General features: G+C 42.4%; 1 protein-coding gene across 8 annotated transcripts; it reads left to right on the top strand.

The window, feature by feature from the left end:
- The first annotated feature begins 3,708 nt into the window (after positions 1 to 3,708).
- BEND3 (BEN domain containing 3) lies at positions 3,709 to 26,154 on the top strand. Of its 8 annotated transcripts, XR_005828445.1 has the most exons (7): positions 3,709 to 3,978; positions 10,867 to 10,986; positions 13,999 to 14,043; positions 14,511 to 14,734; positions 19,764 to 21,704; positions 24,695 to 24,837; positions 26,074 to 26,154. XR_005828445.1 is itself a non-coding variant. In XM_040597903.1 (6 exons), exons 3-6 carry the CDS (start codon positions 14,010 to 14,012, stop codon positions 24,707 to 24,709), a joined length of 2,214 nt encoding a protein of 737 aa, XP_040453837.1. In that variant the 5' UTR covers positions 3,709 to 3,978; positions 10,867 to 10,986; positions 13,999 to 14,009; the 3' UTR covers positions 24,710 to 25,995. The 8 variants fall into 8 exon arrangements, 7 of the variants coding, with proteins under 7 accessions (XP_040453837.1, XP_040453836.1, XP_040453834.1 ...); XM_040597903.1 differs by lacking the exon at positions 26,074 to 26,154 and having other exon boundaries at positions 24,695 to 25,995; XM_040597902.1 differs by lacking the exons at positions 24,695 to 24,837; positions 26,074 to 26,154 and adding an exon at positions 22,687 to 24,537.
- Positions 26,155 to 26,438: the final 284 nt, after the last annotated feature.

Raw genomic sequence — 26,438 nt, forward strand, 5'->3', positions numbered from 1 at the left:
TGCAGGGTGGCCTAGTTTCAAGATGCGTGGTAGAGAAATGTGATAGACGATGTACTGGTACCATAGCAATAGTTTTTACAGAATCAAACTGCCAAAATTAGTTGGTGCTGAAAGTGCTTTCGACATCTCACGCCGCATCTCTGCCTACTGAGTGCTGCAGGCTATTGCAAGGATCTACAAGAAGCCTCGCTAAAGGTTTCGGGTCGGATTCTTGCTTGTTCCAAATGTATGTGGCACAGCACAGGAAGCAAAAAGGCCTCTAAATTTAGGATCATTCTTCTGCTCCCTGTCATCGAACCAACTTTCAGCACACTGAGGTCTTCCGACTCCCAGCTCAGGGCCTGCTGCAGCAACAAGCACTGCCAGCTCTGCTGCCTGCCTGCTAGCCACCATGGTTCCTCACCGCTGCGCAGGGGAATCTCCAGCTGACTAGAGCCTTTGAACTAATACAGAGAGGGCATTCTCCAGTGGGAGGGCCTGCCACCTCACAGTTTCTACGGGCAAACATCTAAGGAGCCTCCATAGCCCATCCTTATAAAACTCCACACAACTGTGAACAGTGCTTTCAGCTTTCCAGGGGCTCTGAACACATTTTTGTAGGTGGCAGTGGCTGAAGTCTAGTTGCAGTGTGGTCAAGTGAGTAATGGCCCGTTGTACTTGAGAGTGACGGTGATTTCTTTCCTAAAGAATTCTCTTGCTGTAGCACCACAACTCCCCTCCCTGGTGACCTGGAATTTTTCAGAGATTGCCACAGTGTCACAGAGTAGCTTTTGAGCCAAAGGCACGAAGGGGGGGAAAAAATGAACATTTGAATAAATGACTTGTGTAGCACAAGTTCAAATGGTGAAAAAAAAATGGGACTTGTCTGGCTGGGAAGCCAATCTAAGCTTGCTACCTGCATTGCCTGAAGACAACTTGGCTCACTCCCTTTTCAATGAATGCTGTTATTGCAACAATATGCTCGTGCTTCTTTATGCTTAGCTGAGGCCCTTCAGGTCTCCTCCTGGGCTTGGGTCCCTAGTAGCTACAACGCCTCAGGCCAGCACTATAGAGCAGAAATGAGGTGGAGTTCAAACTGGCAAGTATTTTCTCAAGGGCTCTGAAATTGAGTTTGGGATTCCACTGGCTTGCTCTTGCCTTATGGTTGCCTTTCCTTAATCCCACTAAGTAAAGCATTCAAGTAGAATCCAACTGAGATCTGGCACTACTTAGCATCTGGGCCAGGTGTCAAAACGTGGTACCCTTTAAGTAAACCTTCAATTAGCCTTACAGTAAAGGGAGCGGGCAAATCATGCTATAAACTTCAGCCTTCATAGTGCTAACAGGCTCAGGAAAGTTATCAGGAAGTTCTCTTCATCTTTTAAAGAGTGAATGAACTGCTAACTGCAGAACACTTGTCTTGTTAATAAAATGTATCCTTCATTCAAGTGAATCATCAGAGGAGTTACAATGCTGGTAGTTCCTGCTCTTAAGGGCTTCTTTAAACAGCTATCTATTAATAATAGTAAAAAGAGCAGTCAAAGTTAAAATCAACAAACTATTATCTGTTAGGATTATTCATGGAATATGACACTGTAAAGATGCCAAAAGCCCTAAATGCCAAATTTAGAAGAGCAACGTAAATGGAAGAATGAAATGTTAAAGAACTGCTTCTAAAGGAAGCGCTGAAAATCTGCAATGGTGAGAGAGATGCTCTTTGTATTGTTTAGGTCTAAAGAAAATAGCAAGTATCTAGAAAATGCTGAGTTATTTGTGGAGCAGAAGATGTATCTCAGATTCCCCCCCCCCCCCCCCTTATTTATCTATTGACTTGTGTGGTTTTATATTTGATTTTACTACAAAAATAAACAAAAAACAACAACACAAAAAAAGTCGGCTTCTCAGAGGGAAATGCAGTTTCAGAGATAACAAACAAAAGATTTATCTGTTAAATTCACATCAGTGCTCAGAGCTCACCTGTTCAACCTGCACATTTACTTGCAACCTGCCTGCTGTGTACTTGCCTTGCTACTTCTATCTGATACACCCTTCATGCTGGAATCGATCAGCCTTCATGGCAGGATCCATCCTCAACCTATTTATTTTACAATAAACACCTTTAGACTTAACTCCTTTCACTCTGGAAAAAAAGTGAAACCATTACAATATAATTAGAGCACTTGGCTGTGTGGTTTTACTAAAAGGCAAAAGGAACCTATTCAATAGGAACGGCAGCACTACCCGAGTTTATTGTGTAAGTAAAGCATTTCACAAAAAGCTGTCAAGTCGGATACTTTGCTAATTTCACAGTCATTACATGTAGCCAAAAAATGTAATTGCTGTAACTGGCCATAGGTTACAAAACTGGACTTCCCTCTCCCACCTTACCTTTTTTTTTCTTTTTTTTTTTTTTGCTTTTTTGTTTTTGTTTAATGGGAAACGGTGTGGTTTTCTACAAGCTGTTAGTAGAAAGGGCAGGTAAGGTTTGCCAGACTAATGTAATGTCTTACCTGCTCCTGTCAGATTCGGGGAAGATAAAATCTACAAGGATACTTAATTAAAAAAGAATGCGATCTCTCTTTTATAAATCATCGCTGCCACCCACCCCCACCCCGAACGTGAAGCATGCGAACGGTCGCTTGTTAAAACGGTGCAGGGAAAGAGCATAAAATCCTTAAGCTTAAACCAACTGACTGAATTAACTTTTAAAGTGTAGGCTTAAGCCTAAAATGGCACCAAGCACCAGCCTTTCCTACTTGGCAACACACGCCGAAGCCCACGCTGGCATTACATAAAGGCAGGCGGCGGTCCCGCGGGTGCCGCCAGCCCGCTGCGGCGCTCCCGGGGGTGCCGGCGGCCGGGGGAAGCCTGGCGGGGGGGGGGGGGGAGGGGGGCGCTGGTGGCTGCGCAGGGGCGACGTGCCGGTGTCACAACCCATTTGCGTGAGGCGCTGCTCGCCTTCCTCCCGCACCGCCCGCACGGCTGCCCCGGGGTGACCCGCGGCCGTTGCGGCGGGGGGGATTTGCCGCCGGGCCCCAGGCGCAGCCGCAGCCGCAGCCGGGAGCTCGGACCGCCGGGCAGCCGCTCCCCGCGCCCGGCCGGAGCCCGCCGCTGCCTCGGGATGACCCGGCTCGGCTGCCCGGGCAGCCCGCCCGCCCGCGGCGGCGGAGGCGAGACGCGAGCGGGGCGGTGGGCAGCGGCCGGTGCCCTCAGGCCGCGGGGGATAACGGCCGCCGCGCGCCGTCCCCGGCGGTGCGGGGGCCGCGCGGCCACGTGCTAGCTGCCTCCCGTCACCGGCCGTGGCCACGCGGCGCTGCCCGTCGGCTGCGCGCGGGCCCGGTCCCCGTTCCCCCCCACCGCCCACCCGCGCCCCCCGCCCGGTGGCCGCCCGGCAGCCGGCGCACGCGCACACCCGCTCCCACCGCCTCCCCGCGTGCACGTGCGCGGCCGGCCGCGGTCTCGCGTGGCCGCGGCGCCGGCACCCGCGGCCGGGGACGCGCTTCCACGCGGCGGCTCCCCGCGGCGCGCGCGGCCCCGAGCCGGGCCCACGTGCGGCCGTGCCCGCCGCGCCGCCCGCGGGTGCCGGGGGCCGGGGGCGGGGCGCGGCGGGGGCGGCCGGCGGCGGGGCTGCCCGCGCGGCGCCGAGTGGGCGGCAGGGCGCGCGCGGCGGGGGCGGGGGCGCGCGGGGTCTCCAGTGGGAACCGCGCGTCCCCTGTGGCAGCGCCGGGGAGGGCGGGGGGGGAGGGGGGAGAGCGGCCTGCTCCTCCCCCCTCCCCTCCCGCCTCTGCCCCTGCCCCGGGGCGGCGGGTGGCGCTGGCCGCGGCGGGTCGGGGCTCAGTGTCCTTGTGCGGAAATGACACACGGTCCCGTCACGTCACGCGAGAGCGCAGCGCGCGGACCCTCGCACACAAAGAGCGGGGGGGAAACGCGGGCACCAGCGGCGGCCGCTCCAGCCGCCCCCGCCGTCCCGGGGCTGCCGTGCCCCCGCGCGGACCCGAGGTAAGTCCCGCCGCCGCCGCTCGCCGGCCGGGCGGCAGGAGGGGCGCCGCTCCGCGCAGCCCTCGGCGGGGAGCGCCGCCCCGGCGGGTAGGGGAGGAACGGGGAGGGGGGCCGCGCCGGCGACCGAGCGAGCCGGGGAGCGGGAGCCGCGGGGCCGGCCCCTCCCCCCGGCCGCGGCTCGGGCCCCCCCCCGCCCCTGCCGCTCCACCCCGCACCCACCCCCCCGCCGCGGGGCGCGGGCTGCCGGGGGCGGGGGGGCTCTTTGTTCGCTGCTTGGAACGTTGCTATAGCGCTGCGGCGCGAGGGCGCGCGCGCCCGGCCCGGGCGGCGGGGCGGGGGAAGGAGAGGCGGCGAGGAGAGTGGGACGGTCACGCCGCCGCCGCCTCCAGCCTCACCTCGTCCCCTCCCCCCGCGCCGGCCGCACGGATCCGCCCGGGCAGGGTTCGGACCGGAAGCGCCGACCGCCGCCGCCGCCGCCTCGGGCTCGTGGGTCTGACCGCGGAAGCGGCCCCGGCCGCCGCGTGCGGGGCGCGCGGGGCGTCCTCGCCGCAGCCCCCCGCCTCCGGGCGGGGCCTCGCCGCCGCGCCGCTCCCACGTGGCGGCCGCCGCCGCCGCCCCTCCGCGGGGAGCCCCGGCGGGGCGGGGGGGGGGGGGGGGAAGCCACCGCCCCCGGGACTGCTCCCGCCGAGCCGCCGCGCGGGGGCTTCGCGGGGCGTCCTGTAACGGCGGGGGCGGGGGGTCGCAGTGCCGCCCGGCAGCGGCGCCGAGCGGGGTTCGGTGGCAGCCCGCGTCGGTTCGCGGGGAGCCGTGCGCCGGGGGGGCCGGGGGGCGGCCGCCGCCGCCCGGGACCGGCCGCCTCTACCCGGCTCCCGCCCGCTGCCTCTACCCTACTTTCCCCTGCGGTGCGTCCGCGCAGCCCTTTGTAAACAGACGGGAACAAACTCTGAAGCAGCAGAACGCGAGCCGGCGGCGGGCCAGCGGCCATGTGACGGCTTCCACATGGCGTTGACGCAGTCCCGGAGCTTTTTGGATTGAAGTGCGGGTAGAGTTTGCCGCTGCCACCCATAAACACTGCGTGTGCCCGACCCCTGGGGCACAGGCATTTAAACAGGGGAGGAACAACCTCTTCCCTGCTTCTGGCTGACCACCGAGTCACCAGATCGTGAATTCACTGGAACGAGTGCCCGTCGAATAAAAGGAATGGTTGCCGCTCTGTGCTGATACCTTTTCTCCCCTGCTAAGTCGCACTCGGCGTTGGAATAGCCGCACCTTTTTATCTTTGCTGAGTATTTTCATAGCTTAGCGGAGTCCAGTGGATAAAAATAGGAAAGTCGAATGCAGTTCGGAGGAGACTTTAAATTGCCTGTACGAAGCTCAGGTGGAACAGTATTTTAAAATAAAGGCAAAGAACAAGAGGAGAGAGAACTAAGCATTAAGGAAAACAAAATGTTTCTAATAGACGAGGGGAAAACACCTGACTGAGGAGGAACTGAACTGATGCATGAATGCTGGAAATCGGCTAGGTTACTGTTTTGCTGACCACTGCAATATTAAATTGGTGTTTGTTGAAGTACAGGGGACAGGTTGAGAAAACTTCAGCTTTAGGCAACTTGTGGGAAAACTGAGAAGGGTTTTTTATTCTTTTATTTTTATTTTTATTCTTTTTTTATTTAAATTGCATCTGCAGATGTAACTAAAATGAAACAAAAAAAAGACCCAAATTGAGAACATGCCCTGTAAGTCCTGCTGGCAAAATGCCCTTATAGCGGGCTGGCTTCGGTGGAGGCTTGAGGCTTCCTGTCCTTCACAGGGCAGCAGAGGAGGTTTTCAAACTATGTTAAATATAGGGATTTTATTCTCTATAAGGGCAACGCTTCCAACAACATCTGCTTGTTCTTTTAAAGGTATTTTTTCATAGTTCTAGAACTTGTTATACATGTATTTATAGTCAGAATGTGATTGCAATGTTGGAATACTGTTTTCTAAGGTATTTAATATTTCAAGTGTCAGTACTGGGTATCAAGAATAAATTTTACTCAAAAACTCCACTCCTGGGTCACTAGCGGCACTTTACTATCTCAAAATTATTAAAATAGAAAGCATCTGCTTTTAGTATTGTTTATATTGTCTGCTTGTGTTTTGCTTACAGTTCAGTGAACGAGGTAATATTGTTATTTCACAGTTTCTTTAAGATGGGTATCAATTTGAAATAATTTTTTTTTCTTAACTAAGGTGGTTTCAAGTATCAGACTTCTTCGGAGTGTTCCCTTTTCAAGTAACTTCCCAGCAAAGCTCAGAAAAGTTAGGAGCTTTAAGGAAACCTGACTAAATATATACAAAATATAGTCAGGTATATAGCTCAAACAGTACAGATTTTCCCCTCCCTCCCCAATTTCTGGCTGTTACAATAATTTTAGGTAATTTGTAATCTTAGTCAGTAAAAATGTTTCAGGCAGCATACTGACAGTGATCCTTTCCTTGCTATTTGCTTATTCTGGGCATCATACCAATGAGTGTGATCATGAGGTTTTTGGTAATAGAAGGATACTTAAATAGAAAACAAAAATTTTAGTGAAAATGCAAAAAAAAGTCCAGAAAAAATGGCATTGTTTTGTGGGTTTTTGAGGCCTTCTTGAAATTCTGTAATACTTATAGTCAAATCACTGGCCCATAGAATTGAACAGAAGGCAAACATTGCCTCTAAGAAATACATTTTACGGCTCAGTTTTGGAGTGGTATTTGCATATAATTCAGTTGAATTCAATTTGAGTTGCATTGGTTTTTTACAAATCGGAGGAATCAAATGTACCCCAAGGATAATTGCAATGTTGAAACTATTGAACCCAGTGCTACAGCTAGGAAGTAAAAGATGCAGATTACTTGGCTCCCGAAGCAGAACCCGGAACATACAGTTCTCTAGGTTTGCTTCTACAGCCCAGCAGGAGAGCTTTCCAAGGGGCAGCCTGGAAAGCACCACACACCCTGGGCAGGAGGCAGCTCCTGGGCAGCCTGAGCAGAGGCTTGTGCCTTCGGTCCTGTCTTCCCCTGGGACTGCAGGGCTGGTGTTGAGAATGAGGGCTGTTGCTTCAAAGCGACGGGACTGCTTCCACTTACCCACGCCAGCTTTCAAAACTGTGGGCTTCCCCTGGGAAGCATTGGTCATTTTCTGTTTTTTATCCAGTGCATGTTTCATACAAAATACAGAGAGACCCAGAGACAGGGAGCAGTACCTCAGACACTTGACTGTCTGGTGAGTGTCTGACTATTAGATTGATTAATCGTTGTCCCTTGCTGAGGATGAGTATTTGTACCATGGTTTGGTTGGCTATGGATAAACCACACTTTAATTACGTAGCATAAGACCATTGCAATTTTGGGATAAAGTCCTGTTACAGGAAGGCATATGTAAGAGGAGATGCTGTTAAACAGTGATTCAATGTACAGACCTTGTAAAATATATCCAGTGTTACTTACTTAGAATATCAGCTTTTTTGGCATTCCCATAATTTATTTAACTTTACTAGGTTACCTGTGCTTTAAGAGGAGTGTTGTGTCTTTCACTGCATGCTGAAAACAAGGAAACTGAGCAGCCACACAGGCTATTAAACGCATATGTAATGTTACTAGCAAGCACATGTGTCTCAGCTTTTGAGCAAAATGTAAAGAACAGTTCACCTCTTCAGAAGCATATGACACCCTAGTAGAATACTTTTCATTGAAGTCTCCGAGTTTTATATATGAAGCAATGTGCCACCATGAGGCTTTAAAAGGAATAAACATCTCATCATACACAATATCTAATCCCCTGTATTTTCAGTAACGTTCTTATAGTCTATAATAAAGAACTAAAGCATTCCTTCCAATGTACATGGAAGATGCTAAAACATTTAGTGGGACAGTGTGCATTTAAAAAGCGGCATCTACACATTTACTGTGCATTAATGAACCGAACAATACAAGGTTATGCAAGCATTTAAATTCTAAATAGCAAACTTGTATAAAACTGATAACAGGCTTTCTTATTATAGTAAAGCGTATTCATTAAGGTAATGATTCATTTAGATTTGTGATTATAATTAACAGGTGTTATGAATTGCTTTCCACATACAGCAGGTATACACTTTTATGCTTTTCTACATGGTTTTTGCACTTCTTTTTTTCAGTTGTCAGAACTTACTACATTAGATATGGGAGTTTAAAGAGTTAGTTTTTTACTTATGAACAGCAGAACAACAGTATTTTTTTCTGGTGGACTTTGTTTTTTAAAGTCAGAACTTGAAACTGATCAATCAGGCTTTCTTTAAGACTGATTGCAAAGGCAGAGAGCTGCCCTGATCTTACGTTATCAGCAAGATCTTTTCTCTTTGCATTGTGCTTTTATGATAGTCACAGTTATAAGACAGGTAAGGAAAGCATCCTCCAGGGCCAACACATGAGTAATTGTTAGATGGTAAATAGGAGAATGCATATTATGGGATGATTTAACTTAGGCTGATGATTCAAGTCTGTTTTATATACCAATAAGTAGGTACACTTTTATGCTACTTTTAAGTAGCATTATGCATTATACTAGATGATATGAGACTGAAATATGTTTAGAGTATGATTTGCAATTTGTTCTCTTGCTCATAAAATCTTTACCTAAGTGCTTTAAATCCTTAAGGTTTCAGTGCATGTTTCGGGTAGGCACATTTTTGATAAATGAATCGCATTTTTTGCTCTACTTGCAAAAGCATCATCAGGGTGGTAGTTAGCACCAAATGCATGGAGAAACATTCCAAAACCGCATTTTTTAATGTATTCTTCCATGCTTTGGAACTTGCAACATTGCACTAGGCATTGAGCTTCCCTGTTAGCCACAGGTAATACCATTTCAATGCTGAGTGTTGTTACCAAAATGGTATGATGATACATTTAAGTGTCATAACCTGGTGTAGGTCTTTGGAATAGAGACATGTGTCTAAGTGATACCAATGGAAGTAGGGAGGGGTAAGTCCCTTCACTGAGCTGTCTCATTCATCATCTAATCTGATGAGAAGAAGGGAGAGCGGGATCTGTGGGAAGGGGATTTGGCCAGTAGTGATGGCCAACGTGTGCTGGGTTCCCCCTTCTTTTCCAGCCCCCTCATGCTCTGACCCACTGCTCTTCTTCCTGCTTGCCCTCCAGCGTGCTATAACCTGGTGATTAGATCACTCTTCTAGGATTTGGGGACCTGAATTCTTGCCTCTGCTGCAGAATCAAGGGCAGGAAAGTTAAAAAAACCAACCAAACAAACAAAAAACCCCAACAGATTTTCTGGCTCCCAAATACCTCTTTAAACATTGTGCCGTTGCTAAGTGAAAAACCTTACACTTACTTGTGACTGTCCTCTATGAGAGTCCAAAAGTACTGAGCATGTTCTGAAAATGGCTGTTGAATGTTAGCCAGCTGGCCAGATGCAGAGGAGGTCCTAGTGGAGCAGTCCCAGCAGGGCTCAAAAGGTTTTGTGTATCTGGTCTGCCAGCAACTTGGTATCTAGAATTTGTAACCAGCTACAAGTTAGCTGGTAGCTGAGTGGGTTTTCTGGATCTTGCTGCAAATCACAAGATCGCAAATCAAACACCCTTAGGTTGGTGTCTAGAGTTACTGTAATGCATGTTCAGTTTATTAGAAATAGATTAACTTGAAACAGGACAAAACGCTGTATATCGCATCAATTCTCTCCAAATAGGCTCATTGTACATTAGTTTAAAATGAACGGTATCCTCATTTACATGATTACAAATCAGGTATTTTTGTTAATTTCTCTTAGAATAACAAAACCTTAATCACCTTAAGAAAACTGTCCTTTTTGGTTCATCTATTTTAACTGTTTCAAAAGTGTCAGGACCTGTGGGTGAGTCTGGAGGGCTGAGCCCAAAGGAATGTTTCTGTCATCCCAGGAAGGCTCTGGTATCACGTAGGCTCCATTGTGTGACACCTAGCAGTGGCTTAGCACAGGTACAGTACCCGTACTAGCAGCTATCCAGGCAGTTTAGATAGGAAGGTGAGTACATGCTGATAGTCAGCAAAGTGTTTGGTTTTGAGACATTGAGTTCATATTTTCATATTTTGTAAAGCATTATTTTTTTGGTCAGTTCAGGTGAAAATACAAGAAGTTTCAGCTAAAATTCAGACATACAAGTGCTTAGGTTACAGCTCCAGTCAACTTCGTTAGGATCAAGATCTGGCTGTTGACGTAGATGTTTGGTATGTTTTGGAATCCTTCTTCCAGATCCTCTTCTCACCAGAAAATAGGATGTACTGCAGCATCTGCCTGTATCCCAGCAAGATAAAGCTGCCAAGACAGGTTGCTCTGCCAGTCATGGCTGCAGGTCCAGGCTCCCAGCTTCAGCACAGGGTGTTCACTCCTTCCTAGAACTGGCTAACTGCTGTCCTGTAGATAGCGCTGAGGCGGTATTAGGCTAAAGATGATAAATATATTTACCTTTTGTTTTGAAAAAAGATCTATATAAATACGATATAAGAACAAAATATCTTTGTATAGTCAACATGACAAGGAACAACTGTCAGGTGTTTGCTTTACTAGGTGGATTACTTGTGTGGTTGCTTGTTGCCCTATTTTGTCCCAAGTTCTCCTAGGTCGTTTTTACTCCAGCTTTGCTTATTCTCGCAGTCTGGGGCAGAATGCTACCTCAAAGCAGATTTTGACACTGCTGCCTCTTCTATGAAGCCAATAATAATTATTCATAAGTACCTATTCACTGCAAACAGTATTTTAAAGAACCTGAAATGTGTTATCTTTAGCAGACTGTGAACGATCAACAGAATTATTGTTAACCCTACATAGACAGGTGTACATGCATGGACATGATCACGCATGCCCACATACTTTCCTTCTTCCCACAGGCCTTAATTTCCTATGGAGGTGATGATACAGTTGCTGTGTTGACATCTGTGTCCACTCACTACTCACTTGTGAGTCCATTGCTACCCAAATTTGAAGCGAGATGGTGGTGTAAATAGGTGGTAAGTGAAGTTTTGTGAAACGGTTGAACCAAGCCAGTGGCTTGCGGGTATGAGAGAGATTAATTCCGCCTCTCTGTCCCAAATCACGTGCATACTCCTGGCCCAATTTCTTGCCTTACCCTTTACCTCTCTGAATTAGAAGAAAAGTAACCCAGCAAAGAAAGAAGTGAATTGTTTTCTGTCGGTTTGTCAAGGTGAAAGAGCTCACTGAAGGTTAAGGCTGGCACTCACGCTTGACTGAGGGAGCAGGTGGGGTTATGAGGCAGGAAATCAGAGGGGCAGTTGGATCCTGTCTCTTGATAGAAGTTGTTATATTTGTGTCATTTTCTCAGGTTACCTAAGTTCTTACAAATCTCACAAAGAAGAAACCAGATAAGGACACAGATGTTGATGTTTCTAGGGCTTGTGGAAAGGAAAAGGTTGGAGCTCGTGCTTTGTTTGGCGCCCCAGTCTTTCTAGGCCTCATTGATTCTGATGCTGGTTTGGATTATTCGCTTTTAATTGGATTCTGGCAGTTTTCAAATAAAACAAAAAATACATAATAACACTTTGTTTCAAATTTTTGAAATAATGTTTTGACTTTGTTATTTGTCCTGAGTTTGGGATAGCTTTCATTTACTGATGTTACCTGCTTCAGAAAGTTAACTGTTACCCAGGGTATGTGCTTTGCTTTAGTTTTCACTTTTTTCCACTTTTAGAGTGGCTATTCAGATTCTTATTATCTTCTCTTTCCAGTTTGCCTGTATTGTCTCAGAAGAATTATCCTAAAGATTTTTTCCTATTTAAATAGCAGGAGTTAGAAGGGAAATATAATTCCCTATATCCCCTCCTAAATATTTTGTGGTGTTATGGCTGCTGCCACCTCCACAGTCTTCCCTTCTGGCTCTGTGTTTACCATCTTTTAGTGTTTTGCTTTGATAGAGCAGCCTAGGATTATCTGGAAAACCATTTTGATTTCCATTACAGAGTATTCTGTAGTGGTATCGGCTGATTTGCTTGCTGTCACCTCAGGCCCTCACAGAAAGGCTCTGTGTCACACTTCCTGAGCACTGGCACGTGTTGGTCTCGTCTCCTACCACATCCCTCAGCCTGAGCCTAGTGCAGTGTGGAAAACTGTAGGAAGGATACAGGCACTGAATATCAATGTATCTGAGACATCAGGGCAAAATACAAATATTTAGTGCTATGTGCTTCTTTCCAGCGTAGATTTTTGATGGTGCTGTATGAAGTACGCTGTCTTAGGATTTTTCATAACAATCTGTGGTGACTGCATCTAAATTCATAAATAATGTTGACTTAGTAAGACTTGGTATTAACCTTCACCAGTGCTTGCCAGGTGTCTTAGAAGTTGGTGTGAGCCACTTAGTTTCATGCTGTTATGCCTCTAAAGAGTTTGCAAAAGTTTAAGTGAAGTGACTGTATTACAACTAAGCTGGCATAATTTATATGTGGATCAATTCATAAATGCAAGTCCCAAAACAGGGAGTTGTGGTAGGTAAAAGGAGTAGATAAGGGATTTGTAGTAGCTCTACATCCAACTGTGAGAGACTTTCTGGTGACATGATGATGAAGACAATCTCTTGTTATCCTCTTGACAGTGCCCTTCACAAGGCTGTACATAGGGGCCACATTGAAGGTCAGCCCATCAAAGGTATTTTGGCTTCTGGAGTGGCCCAGTATGAGCTGATTTTATAACTCCATGCATTTTCCATTTGGTTTGCTACTCATTGTACTGCCATCGTACAAAAGCTGATCCAGAGTGGGACCTCATACTTACCATTGGCAGCCATCAGTTGCTGGTGAAGAAAAACTCATAGCTACAAAGCATTCAAGTGTTTACAAGAGTTCAACAGTATTTTGAGCTTCTTTTAAAAAAAAAAATATTCAACACTATTTAGAAGAAAGGTAGAGAATATTTTTTTCTCCAAAACAAATTCTCTGTCTCTTTCTCTCCTTGTCTTTTAAATTTCATTATAATTCCCACTTATGGGCTGTACATACAGTTTTGATTGACTGGTTTTATTCACTTGCTCCAACCAGAGAGAAGTCTGTCTTGATTTCAGACCTTGGTTAAAGGATAAGTGGGAACAGTTGAAAAGAAAACTATCTGAAGGAAGAATGTGGAAAATGTAAAATAATAATATTCTGAGGCCAAGTAAACATAATGCTGTGTGTAGATGAACTGGAGTGGTGTGTGACAGTTTACCAGTCACTACTAGCTCACTAGTTGAGAGTATCAGTTTGCAGCTGTGTGCCCACGGTCGGTGGGATCTGATTAGGTTACTTGCTGTGCAGATCTCCAGAAGTTTTAGAATATCTTTTAGGGACATGTCCACGGATCGATGTTTGCCCTCAAGTAACTTGCAAAATTAGTTTTCAAGGAAACAGAAATACAAACCAGTCTTTCATTTGAGAAGTAATGCTAAAATCATGCTAGAATAATACATATATTTGTTTTTCCCTCAAAAAACATTCTTGCATTATTTAGAGGCTGACAGTTAGGAAAAAAGGAATTACTGTAGATCTTCAGATTGCTCTGCTTGAATTGATGCAATCCATATAAAAAATCAGAGATTTTTATCCTGCAAGTATATTAGAGTTTATGATGAGTTTTCCTTCTGTGATCACTTTGAGTCACCCACAATGACAATATAAAAACATTGGACTGTAATAAGAAGCAGTAACTTGGTACAGGATAGAGAGTTTAATACAGTTAACTTCCATTTATATAGTGCCAAGATACTTCATAGAGAAGGTTAAAATGACTTTTACTTTTGTCCACACCAGAAAAAGACGTGTAGTTTTAAATACTTTCCTAGCTGTCATATGTTGTCAGCAGTATAGTTTGCAAGTTGGCAGGTCTAGTTATTAAAACGTACAGACTGGAAATTATTTGTGGGGTGTTAATGCCCAATGGCTCTAGATTAAAAGTAATTATAAAAACAGATGTAGATGTTTCCTGATTCCAGAAGATGCTGATATTTACCTTTGTGGTTTTGTTTTGTTCTTTAGTGGGATAGAAGATGAATTCAGCTGAAATCACTGATGATGATGAAGGTAAAATATTATACTTTGTGTAATTTATGATCAGGAAAAAATACTTGTTGAGTTAAAGCCTCTATAACCTGATAAAGAATGCACTTGGATCAAGACAAATTACATTAATGTTTCTTAAAGAGGTATCTAAAATACACCATCACCTTTATTACTCATTTTATTTCCTGCTCTGCATCCTTCCTCCCCCTCCAAAAAAATCTTCCTGCTGTAACTGTATTTGTTTATACTTTAGATTCTTCCTTGGGGAAGAAACTGTGATTTACTGGATGACTGAATAGTTCCTAGCATAATAATCACTTGACTTTGAGGTGGCCTCAGCATGCACTTCATTGTACAAGTCATAAAATATAATGATGTTCTTCAAAACACATTTTCATAAAAAGAAACAAGCCACAAAAGATTGTATTAAGGGTGTCATGGTTTTCTGGAGAGAGTGCTTTATCTTTCTAAACCTTCTATTTTTCCAGTAAAAATTCCTAAAAATAATGTTGTGAAGGTAGAAACAGAAAATGAAGATGAAGCTCTAGACTGCTCGGTAACGTCCAGGTCTGCTGAGAAACACTCACTGGATGGCGCAGTTACTTGCCTGCAGGATTCCAGCAAACGGAAACAGACCTCACTTGGTTGTGATGGTTCAGGGAGCCAGCAAGATGTCTTACCCAGTGTGAAGAAAAGACGCTTTACACAAGAGGTGACTTTTCTATACACGATTCTGTGATTTTTCTGGTTTTTATTTTATAGGCAAAATTATTGCTGCTATAAGCAAAATGCAAGTCATTTAATTAGATTTGCATTAGTAACGAGTTTGAGACAAACATGGCTAATCTTAACCCAGTTTGCACACATTATTGTCTGGGTATTTCTTTAAATAACGTGGGAGCGATCATATCTATGAAATACAGTTCTAGGTTAATTCATTCATGTGAAGTGTATTTTTCTTGTTTGTCAGAGAATGTAGGAGCAGGTAGTGATTTGGATTAACTTGAGCATGACTCTGATTACAGGCCCTGTCATGTCACAGAGTCCTTCAGCTGGATCCACAGCAATAAAATCGGGCTGTAATTCTTTCTTCTGTGACACAGATTTCAATGCCAGTGAGACAAGTATAAATTTGTGTTTTATTTGAAGGATAAAAATGCAGGGATGCAGAAGACTTCAGCATATGAAGAGCAGAAAGTATTACAACTTCTGGTGCAGCATCTCACAACAATCCAGTTAGTGAAGGAGATGCCCAAGTTTCTTTGGTTACCCTGTTCTAGTGTTCTACCTCTCTAGCAATTGGAGATTTTCATTAGTCTTTGCTGAAACTGAGCAAGTTTCTTTTTGTCCTTGTTCTTTTCAGTAGGGAGAGCAGTGATCATCTGTTCCTAGAAAAGTCTCTGCACGTCGGAAAATGTTGCCCACCCTCAGCCCTTCCTTTCCATGACTGTTATTCTGTTTTTCCAGCTCTTTTTCAGGAGTCACCTTATATTTTTGTTGTTCTCTTTGAGATTCCTGAAAGTGTAGTGTCCAGTGTTGGATAGTCACATCTCTTCTAACACCCTCTAGAGCAGTGAAATGACCTCCTGTTTTTCACACTCAGCACTTTATTAAAATAACCTAGATTCAAATTCATCCGCTTTTGAATAACTTCAGGCCGTGGGTTATATTTAGTTTATGACCTACTCTAATGCACATATCCTTTTCTGCTGCTCTGCTACCTAGCCAGTTATTTGTATTTGTGCATTTTATTTCTCATTTCTAGCCATAGCTCTTCATATTTCTTTTTCTTGACTGTCATCTCTCTGACTTCTTGGGGCTTTTTTTTCCCCATATGCCTTTGGTAGGTAGGTTTTAATCTTATTACATGGTGTCTTCCTTTCTCTTTTTACAAGTGTTTTACTTACATTCAGATTCTTAAAGAGCTTCATAATGGTCTCTAAACTGTGCTTGCTTTCGATCTTACTGTTTGCTGTTTGCCTTTAATAAATTTTTAATTTCAATTTGAAATTAATTATAACTTTGGACTTCTAATATCAGAAAGTGACCCAGTAGCAACGATGAAAATTCATTCTTGACTGACCCCAGTGAATCAGCATGTTTAGTTAAAAATACCAACCAGGAATAGCCCTCAATCCTAACATTTTTAAAGTTAATTGCTTTTCTAGTACCAATGTTTTGATTTAGTTGACTTCACCAACTATGTCTGTTTAAACAGAGGACAAAAATGTTTGTGATTTCTGAGAATATTGTGCTTTTAGTATATTTTAACATCACATAGGCTACTATGTATGACATAAGCAGAGTTGTACTTTTTGTGTTATATAACCATAGTATTGGGCTGGTGATTATAATCCTAAATGACTTTCTATCAGAAGACATTTAGCTTTTTTAAAATTCTGATTGTCTCTTCAGAACCTGAAATTAATTTTCCCTAATTTTCTTTAAAAAAAGTGTGACTTCATAACCAGAAAATAATTTCCCCTAATTTTCTTTTAAAAAACAAGTGTAGAATGTTGTAATTTTTAAAAAATTATGTGCAAGAAATTTCCAAGTTCTCATGTGTTTGATAGAATCTCTTTATATGTTTCTTGCTCATGTATTCATTCTTCTTTACTCATATGCTAGAATATTATGCTCTGTATTCTTACAGATACTTAGACTTCATTTTTTAAGTATAATAAGCTACACAAATTAGCTGGACTTTAGCACTGAACAGAGCAATAACTAAACTTTTAAAACTTGTCTTAGGACTCTGAGAGATAGCATGTGAGACTATTTCACAGTTACTTATATTGGTCACTGTGCATTCTGAAAATTTTCAAAGAATGTATAAAATATAAAAACTTGCTTTGCAAATGTAGTATAAAAGTCAGCACTGTCTTAACGTACATGGAGTCTCACAGAACAACATCTTTGCTTATTTTTTGATGGTACATTAAAACTGATCATCTTAAACAGGTGTAGTGTTAGATGAAATACATTGATGTGTAAAGATCAGTGTTACAGAAAAGTAATTAAAAGATAGTAATACTAGTTTAATTGGACAATTTATGAAAAGCCATGTATTTATGCTGTGGATACTGCCGTTCCCAGATGGAAACTGTTTAAAGGCAAGATAATTAAAAGCAAAAGGAAGGAAAACAAGTATGCATCTGAAATAGAAAATCCTTAAATATAGGCCCAAATCTGTTGTCATCTGTTAGTCAAATACTGACTGTGTGTTTTTGAAATGCAGATAACAAATCCGTCCTGCAACTGTATTCAAACACTCTGATCTGCATTAGTGAAAGGGCAGAAGTTTGCTGCCATCGCAGCAGTGATCTGCTGCTCTTAGCGTGAACGCTTTTCCTCATCCAGAGTATGGTGTCAAAAACTGAGAATGCAGACTTGCACAATACTCACTGTCAAAGTGCAAGACAATGAGTTTATGCTAATACACTTTCCAATACTGCTTTGCCCTGGCTCTGGATGTGGGGTGTGCATTAACAGAAGTTAACCTCACATTGCCAAGTTTTATTATAAATTAATCAGGGAAAAGGTATGGCAGGAGTTCTGATGAGAACTGACAGACAGCTGGTGGCCCATGGCAAGCTATTTAGTAGAGAAGGAATTGAATGGATCATACTCTGTGAAGGAATATTTGGAATGTGCTCTATAGGAGTGTTAATGGAAGAGCTAGCTACTTAGGTAGCAGGTCTCACTGTATGTGTAAGAAATGTATTCTCCAGAATTGCTGTGTTGTTTTGTTCTTTTGATCTAAAATGGTAAGAGTAATTTGTAATTCAGTCTGGATGTCTGACTGAGGAGCAGAACTACGTTTATGTCAGTGGGGATTTTTGTGACCTGCTTTCCCATGATGTCTCTTTGGGAGAGCCTTATTACCATCCAGAAATACCTCTGTTTCTCCACTGACAAGTATAGGTGGTGTGTGACACCTTCAGTCCCAGCGTAGAAGCCTGCAGTTAGGTGGGAGCAACGTGGATCTCAGTCTGCTCCCAGTTTGGTCTCTTGTGTTCTGGTATTTTACAAGTCACAGAGAGCTGATTTAGTTAGGGTGTATCATACCACATTCTGGGGTGGTATCTTTATTAGCGGGTGGTGTTACAGGACTCTGATTCTTTGCTGTCCTCATAGCAAATGGGTGGGACTGGAGCAACAGTCTTCTAAATGGGACCTGGAAGTCAGGTGTCCTATACCAGCACAGCTAGGAATTTTGCGCACTGTGAAATAGATTGCATTTGCATTATGCTTTCATTTTATCATCAGCTTTGGATGTGAAAACACGAGGTTTCATATGTAGGGTTGCATGATGTGAATGAGAGCAGAACCTGGAAACACAACTTCAATCTAGCCGAGTCTGCTGTTTCTAAACTTGGAGCAGAAACCAGCTTGTTCTTTCTGAGCCTGTTTTGAGTGTATATTGCATTAGAAATTAAAAGTAGTTTGATTCAGTTTGTCACTGCAGTAAGCAGATGCCAAGTGTGAGTACACATAGGGACCAGATTAATTTCATGAGTGTTACAGTTCTGTTTTTTTCAGAAAGGAACCTCGGTTCAAATTCCTCACTGTAGGACGTAGTGGGGGCTTCACTAGAATTTCAAATTGCTTGTGACTCAGCTCAGGCCTCAAGGCCGTGTTCCATTTGTTTTAATCCTTGAATGCAAATTATGTTTTTTATCTAATTAATATTCTGTGGAACAAGCCAAGCAAAACGTTGCAGTACAGCCTTCTCTAACATCTGTGTGTTTTCTCATATTTTAATTCTATACGTTGGATTTTGATTCTGTTGTATCTGCTTCCTAAGAATTACTTGCAATAGCCATGTGTTTGCAAAAAACACCAACCCACCCAAGCCCTGCATATTTGCTCTGAGTTGGTGAAAATGCTTGCTTCTGATTTCCAGCAATGAGGAAGAGCTTGAAAGTCTTAAGAACGTTAATTCCTTAGGAACTCATTACTGTTATTTATATAAATAGTTTTGAAAACTAGAAACCCATGAGTCTAAACTTCCCTGCCTTTGAGAATTAAAAAAATCTTAGGCTTCTCTTTTTAAAAAGACAATACCAAGGTACTTTTCACTTTGGTTTTCACTTTTTATTATTTATATAGAATACTTTTTTAAAATTATAGTCATTCTTAGAACTTGCTTAGGAGTTGTACACCATAATAAAGATTAAAAAAAACCTCTACATAAACCTTTCACGTTGAAAAGAAGAGAATAAGCATAATTCTGGTGGTTTATAACCTGGTATATTCAAACGCTAACCTAAAGAGAGTGCTGGAACATTAAATGCAGTTGTTGGAGGCAGTGGCAAGGTCACAGGACCCAGAAGTCAGGAGTCAGAAAATCTAGATTCTATTCTTGGCTCTGTCGCTGACTTGTTGCCACCCAAATTTGCTACAGCCCAAGATCCTCATATGCAAGGTGAAGCATAATGATACTTAATTTGGGAGAGTATTTAGAGCTCTGTGGGGAGAGTACTAAGGATTATTGCATTTCTATTCCATGGAGAAAGCTATGAGCCAAAACAACAAAACCCAAACACCTAAATAATACTTTACTGTATTTTATTCTCATTCTTCCTACTGTATTTATTGATTTTGATCTACTTAACTTAAGTCCTTCTGGAGAAAATTTGACTTTGCATATTTATTTAACAATGCCTGCTTAAGGGACACATACTTATAGCTAATATTTTTAAGGCAGTCTTACTAATACAGTATTTGTTCATTCAAAGGGCTCCCTTTCAAACATGAAGAACAGAGATGCTGGCTCACCCACTCAGGTAAATGCAGAGCAGCCAAACAAGAACAAGAATCCTAACGTAACATGGCTCTGTGAAGAAGAATCCTTCAGTGACATAACCACTCCGTCTTATAAAAAACCTCTCTATGGCATCTCACACAAAATCACGGAGAAGAAGAACCCACCAGGAGCAGAGCAGTTTGCTTCTTATGAGTTGTTTGAAAAAATCAACCCCAGCAGTCCCTCACATCTTCGGACTTTGAACGACCAACGGAAAAGGGACTCTGCTACAGCCATTGCCGTAACAGCAGCCACCACAGATGCTGACCCAAATATATATTCTTTGATACAGAAAATGTTTTACACGCTTAACACCCTCAATACCAATATGACTCAGCTTCACAGTAAAGTTGACCTGTTGTCTTTGGAGGTTAGCAGAATTAAAAAGCAAGTCAGTCCAGTAGAGTCCGTTGCAGACTTCAAGCCTCCCCCGGAGTATCAGCTGACTTCTGCAGAGCTCAAACAGATCATGGATCAAAGCACATCAGGCGGAGACCTAGCTTGCCGCTTGCTAGTGCAGCTCTTCCCAGAGCTCTTCAGCGATGACGAGTTCAGCAGAAGCTGCAGTGCATGTGGCTTTCTCAACAAAAGGAAACTTGAATCTCTTCATCTACAGCTTATCCGTAACTATGTGGAAGTTTGTTATCCTTCTGTGAAGAATACAGCTGTGTGGCAGGTGGAGTGTTTGCCTCAAGTCAACGATTTTTTCAATAGATTTTGGGCTCAAAGGGAAATGGAAAACAGTCAGCAGAGTGTGCAGTCGTCTGGTTTTTATGAGACTGAGCAGGTCGAATCCTCTCATTTTATGGAGGATAAAGAGCAGGAGGAAGCTTTGTCCTTGGACAGGAGTAATGCTATTGCCTCAGATTACATGCTGGATGCTCAGGATCTCAATGAATTTTTAGATGAAGCTTCTTCTCCGGGGGAATTCTCTGTTTTTTTGTTACACAGATTGTTTCCAGAACTCTTCGACCACAGAAAATTAGCTGAAAGGTACAGCTGCTTTGGAGACTCTGGAAAACAACTGCTGGATCCTCATCGGCTTCAAATAATCCGTAGGTACACTGAAATTTACTTTCCAGATGTGCAAGAAGAAGCAGCCTGGTTGCAGCAATGTGTTCAACGAATAAACGATGAGCTTGAAAATACTTATATGGATGGGAGTGAATGTGATCAGATGAGAGATGACTGTTACGATTCTTCTAGTTTACCAGATGATGTATCAATAATAAAAGTAGAAGACAGTTTTGAATATGAAAAGCCTGGCAGACGCTCAAAAAAAATTTGGCTTGTACCCATAGACTTTGACAAACTTGACTTTCCCCCTCCTGATTTCGATGTCCCTGTGCCGGATTACCTGTTGAACAAAGAACAGATTAAAAGCATATATGAAAGCAGTCTTTCCATAGGCAACTTTGCCTCTCGATTGCTTGTTCTTTTATTTCCTGAATTGTTTACTCATGAAAACTTACGGAAGCAATATAACTGTAGTGGATCTTTAGGCAAGAAACAGCTCGACCCCACTAGAATTAAATTAATTCGACATTATGTGCAGATACTGTACCCCAGAGCAAAGAATGACAGAGTGTGGACATTGGAGTTTGTTGGGAAGCTTGACGAGAGGTGTCGACGAAGAGACACGGAGCAAAGGCGCACATACCAACAGCAACGGAAAATCCACATACCAGGGCCCGACAGGAGGGAATTTCTCAGCTATGCAATAAATGCCGAGAGGTTTCGAGAAGAATTCGAAGGGCCACCGCTGCCACCAGAAAGAAGCAGCAAGGATTTTTGCAAGATACCACTCGATGAACTCGTTGTTCCTAATCCAGACTTCCCTGTGCCTTCTCTGTATTTGCTGTCTGATAAGGAGGTAAGAGAGATAGTGCAGCAGAGCCTGTCTGTCGGCAACTTTGCTGCCAGGCTTCTCGTAAGACTCTTTCCCGAGCTCTTTACTCCGGAGAATCTCAGACTGCAATACAACCATTCAGGTGCTTGTAACAAAAAACAGCTTGATCCTATCAGACTGAGACTGATCCGTCATTACGTGGAGGCAGTTTACCCTGTGGAGAAAATGGAAGAAGTATGGCATTATGAATGTATACCGAGCATTGATGAAAGATGCCGGCGTCCTAACAGAAAAAAGTGTGATATACTGAAAAAAGCAAAGAAAGAAAAAAAGTGACAGGCTCTTTTAAATTCATAAGACTTTGACCACTAAATTATTGTCAGGATTATGCTTTGGTTTAGACTGAAGGGCCTGTCGGGAGCTGAGAGCGCTCAGCATCTAGGACAGTCAGGCACTAAGTTTGTTGCGTTTTAATGTGTGTGGCATCTATGTGGGCACGGCAGGGGTGGGGAAGTGGCTTACTACATTTGTACATGGCTAAAGACCGTAAGTCATTGGTGATAGAGCTATCAGTGACTCACTGAAAGCATGGTTTTGACTGGTGCAAATACATGTATTGAAACTGTATCACACCATTCCCCATTTCTGCATCTTCCTTTTTTTCACTTTATAGTAATAAATAATTTTTATTTTTTTTAAATCATGCTCTTCAGGGGCAGTTTTTCATTATACCCTTATAAACAGTCTTTGAAATTTAAATTTAATTTGAATTTGAAAGTGCCATGTTCATTGGAAATCATTGTAATATTAGACTGTGCTTCTACAGTAATTGCAGCTTCCCATTTGTTTTGTTCTTGGTGATACTGAGATACTGAAAATAATACCATGTCAAATTAACTATTGAAGAATTGAGATGTGAGCATAGACGCAATGTGAATGTTTTTTTTTATATTGACACCACAAGCTTGATCCTGCCCCTGTGAGTTCTTTTTTTTGTTTTGTCCAGTGTCACTGCTGGCGTGACTGAGGATGGCTCACCTGAGTAAAGCCAGCAGAACAGACCCAAGCCTATACCCGTGGAATGTCTTGCCATCGCCTGCTTGCCACTCTATTTGTAAAATAACAAAGAAACAACAACAACAAAAAGACCTGAAACAAGAACTTAGAAAAGTTTTACACCTTACTCTCTATCAATATGATTCCAAAGGTTTCCAGTGTTCATATTGAAATACATATATAAAAAGTACGTGCAAAGATTGGTTTTGTGATGAAATTCAGTGTTTCAGGGTCCCCCATGTACGAGCTGTGGTAATGTAACTCATTCTTTGCGTGAATGCAGCAGCGTCTGGATATTTTGGGTGTAGGGATATTGAACTCCCTCACTTTGCCAAACTGATTTAGTGTAATTAGTAGCTATTTGGAGGCATAACTGTGTAGGTATAACTTAGGTTCATACGGTCAAGTTTGCATCATTAATATGTTCAATTGTAACAAAGACCCCCCAGAACCCAATATGAATTTGCTGTATGACTTGTCACTGAAGAGTGCTGCTTTAAAACTAGTTTTCCTCTTTTTTTTCTTCTTTTATTTTTTCTTTTGATGCTGATAGAAATGGTGAGAGTCAAACATGGACTTTTAAGACAGTAAAGGCAGTGATTGCTTACTGACATCACTGGAACACCTTGAAGCAATTGATGTTCTCTGTGGTCCTTTTTTGGTTTGTTTTTTTTACTTAGATGGGTCATAGTATCAAATTTGAAGTCAGTTCCAGTATAATTTTCTATTGTAGAATTTTTAAGAAAGTACAAAATACTTGATATTTTTACTTCAGATTTTTAGAATTTGTTGTTCTTAGAGTCATATTGATCCCTTTCTTTTGAAAGCAAAACAAAACGTTTTTTTCTGATGGCAAGAACTAGTAAAATTATGTTAAACCAGGAGTAAATCATAATAGATAGTAGCATTTGCTCATTTTCCCCACATGCTAGCAACATTCTCAAAGAATGTATGAAGAAAGTCATGAATGTACTAAATAATACACTGATACTGTTTATATCCATTTTAATGTTTCCTGTTGGTTTAAATAATAGCAGACCATGCACAAAATGGATATCAGAGCAAATATGGCTATAATAAAATGAAAACATTTTACCAAAGATAAAGAACTGATACCACAATGTCTGCATCTTATCTTTCATTTTAGTGCATAAATTTAGTAAATTGAATGTATCGGAAACCAGGATTTTATCTTGTAATTGTATGCTACCTAGCACCTCTGTTAAATTTTTTACATGCACTTTCATGGGAGATATAAAATGACAAAATATTAACAGCTGCTTAATTTGTTGTTGTGAGTGGCTAGCCAGAAGGTAAGAAATATAATTACATTTTCTTATCTTAATGTCATACATGTCTCACCACTTAGTGATTTTGAAGCTCCCAGAATAATTCAATATATATTAATTTTTTGTACGATTGACAGATGTTACTAGCTAGCATGCAAATTTGAGACGTACTGACTTTTACTGTAGATTAAGTAAAAAAATCAGTCCATTCATATTATCTACTAATTAGTGAAAAAAGAATCTTCACCTTTTAAATTACATTTTTGAAAGTTGGATAGTAATATTTTGGTTTTTTCTCTTCTGTCTAATTGCTGCGTACATTCCTTTTATCTCACTCTTCACAACCCTATCATGAGTCATTTGATTGTATGTTTTATAACATATCAAGAAAATACAGACATATGGACAGCGACATAGTTCACTAATGAAAGCTCTTGCAGTGCATCTGAAGTACAGCCACTTCATCCAGTTGGTCAGTCTTGTAAATAAATTAAAGGTATATTATTTTCATACATGAGGAATGTTGTCTGGTGATTGCTTGAGCACAAGCAGGCATCTTTTCCTGAAGTCTGTTACTAAGATCTGAGATAACCTTAGCTAGTCGGACAATACGTAAATGAAAAAACCTTGGTTTGCTGCAGCCATTTTAAAAATTTTCCTGTCTTTCAGACCTTTTTAGTTTAACAGAACAAACTTGTCATTTTGAAAGTGAGGCTATGATAGGAAGATTGCTATGTATTGAAGCGTTTGGAACCTGCATAGCCATGCACACACTGACTTCCTATGGATGAACATTACCTTCTACCTACCAGGTCAGTAAAGCCCGTTAAGGTGAATATGAAGTGTCTTTATCTACTTCTTACAGTTTAAATTTATCAACTTTGGATAAGCATTGAATAGCCCACTTCTAACAGTTTTCTGAAAGAAAGTGTAATAAATCCTGTCTATTTTTGTGTCTGCCCCATTTTTCACAAATGAAAGACTGACTTAGAAGCTCTGTAAACAGTGTTAAACAGCACACCAGAACGGAGATAAGTATGCTACAGTTCATTGCCTGTTAACTGTATTCAGCTGACAGAATCAACAGGTTTGCAAATGAGAAAAATCTTTACTTGAAGTCAACCTTATGTTGATGCATTACAGCCACCGAAGTGTTTCATGTTCTAGGAAATGTTTGTGACTTTTTTTCTTATCTTCAAAATGCATATAATTTTATTTTTAGGTACATTTTTTTAAATCTGTCATTTGTCTCTTTTCAGTTATTGTTTGATATTTATATTATAGCAGAGAGAAACAGGATTGTGTGCTCCACACTACAAAGGCACAATAGGTTTTATTTCATGCTGGAAGGGGCTAACATGAATTCTACAGCCCCAAGAAGCACAGCAAATGATACGCAGGTTTTATTCATAGTTTGGTTTTATTCAGATTTTGTTTTGCTGATTAAAGGGATATGAAACAGCTGGAAAATTCAGTGTCTTAAGCTTGCATGTGTTGAGGATGGGGCATAAATTGACAGGTGTTCTTATTTACCGTGCATATTTTAGTTGATTTTACTTAAAATCTATGGGAGAACAATCATGGCAGGTTCTCAAGCCTATGATTTTTATGAGTAAGTGAAACGCACTCCATCACTGTCATTGCCAAAATTTCTTCATTTCCACAGTTTGACTTTCTGATTTTTTTCCATTGTTACTGCAACTCAGCATCAACAGGGTTATGCGTTTTTTCTCAGGAATATTCTGAAAACATGTGCTTGAAGTTGTTTAAAATGGATAGATGAAGTGATGGTGTAGTTCCCCGTCTTAATTCTCTCTGTCTTTGCTAAGAAAGGCAGAAAAAGAAAGGTTTGTCTTCTACCTCCTTTTTTGTGCTGGTAAATATTAAGACGGCTAAATTCATAGCAGTGACAGTGCTTTCAAAATTCTGATTTTACCCTCTCCATCATAAAAATCATTCATTTAAACTTCTCACTGGTAGTGATAGTCTTATTTTCTTACAGAAGTTTCTCACAGAATACATAATACTCATTGTTATCTTTGTCACAGCTCATACAAATCCTGTTCTGAGAAGCCAGCTCTCCTGCAGCAGTCCTGGCTGAAGGAGCTGCCCTGGGCTGGCCAGTCTCAGCGCTGGAAGCAGATGGCTCCTAACAAAATCAGAACTCCATCATACTCATTTTCCTTAAACTTCATCTGACTGGCAGGAGATTAGCCCCTTACACTGTATTATTTTTATCCAGCCTGTTCGTTTTTGTAATTTTCTAGATGCTGTCCTTTTTAGTTAGTGGCCATAAAAGCCTGAGACATGGGCAGACCATCTGCTTACTCCGTTTCCTGATCTGTTCCATGATGGGTGCTGTGGTCCCCACTGAACATTTTTCTTTCATTAACAATTCAGAAAGAAGAACTTT

The sequence above is a fragment of the Falco naumanni genome, chromosome 6, assembly GCF_017639655.2.
Source record: "Falco naumanni isolate bFalNau1 chromosome 6, bFalNau1.pat, whole genome shotgun sequence".
Taxonomy (NCBI): Eukaryota; Metazoa; Chordata; class Aves; order Falconiformes; family Falconidae; genus Falco; species Falco naumanni.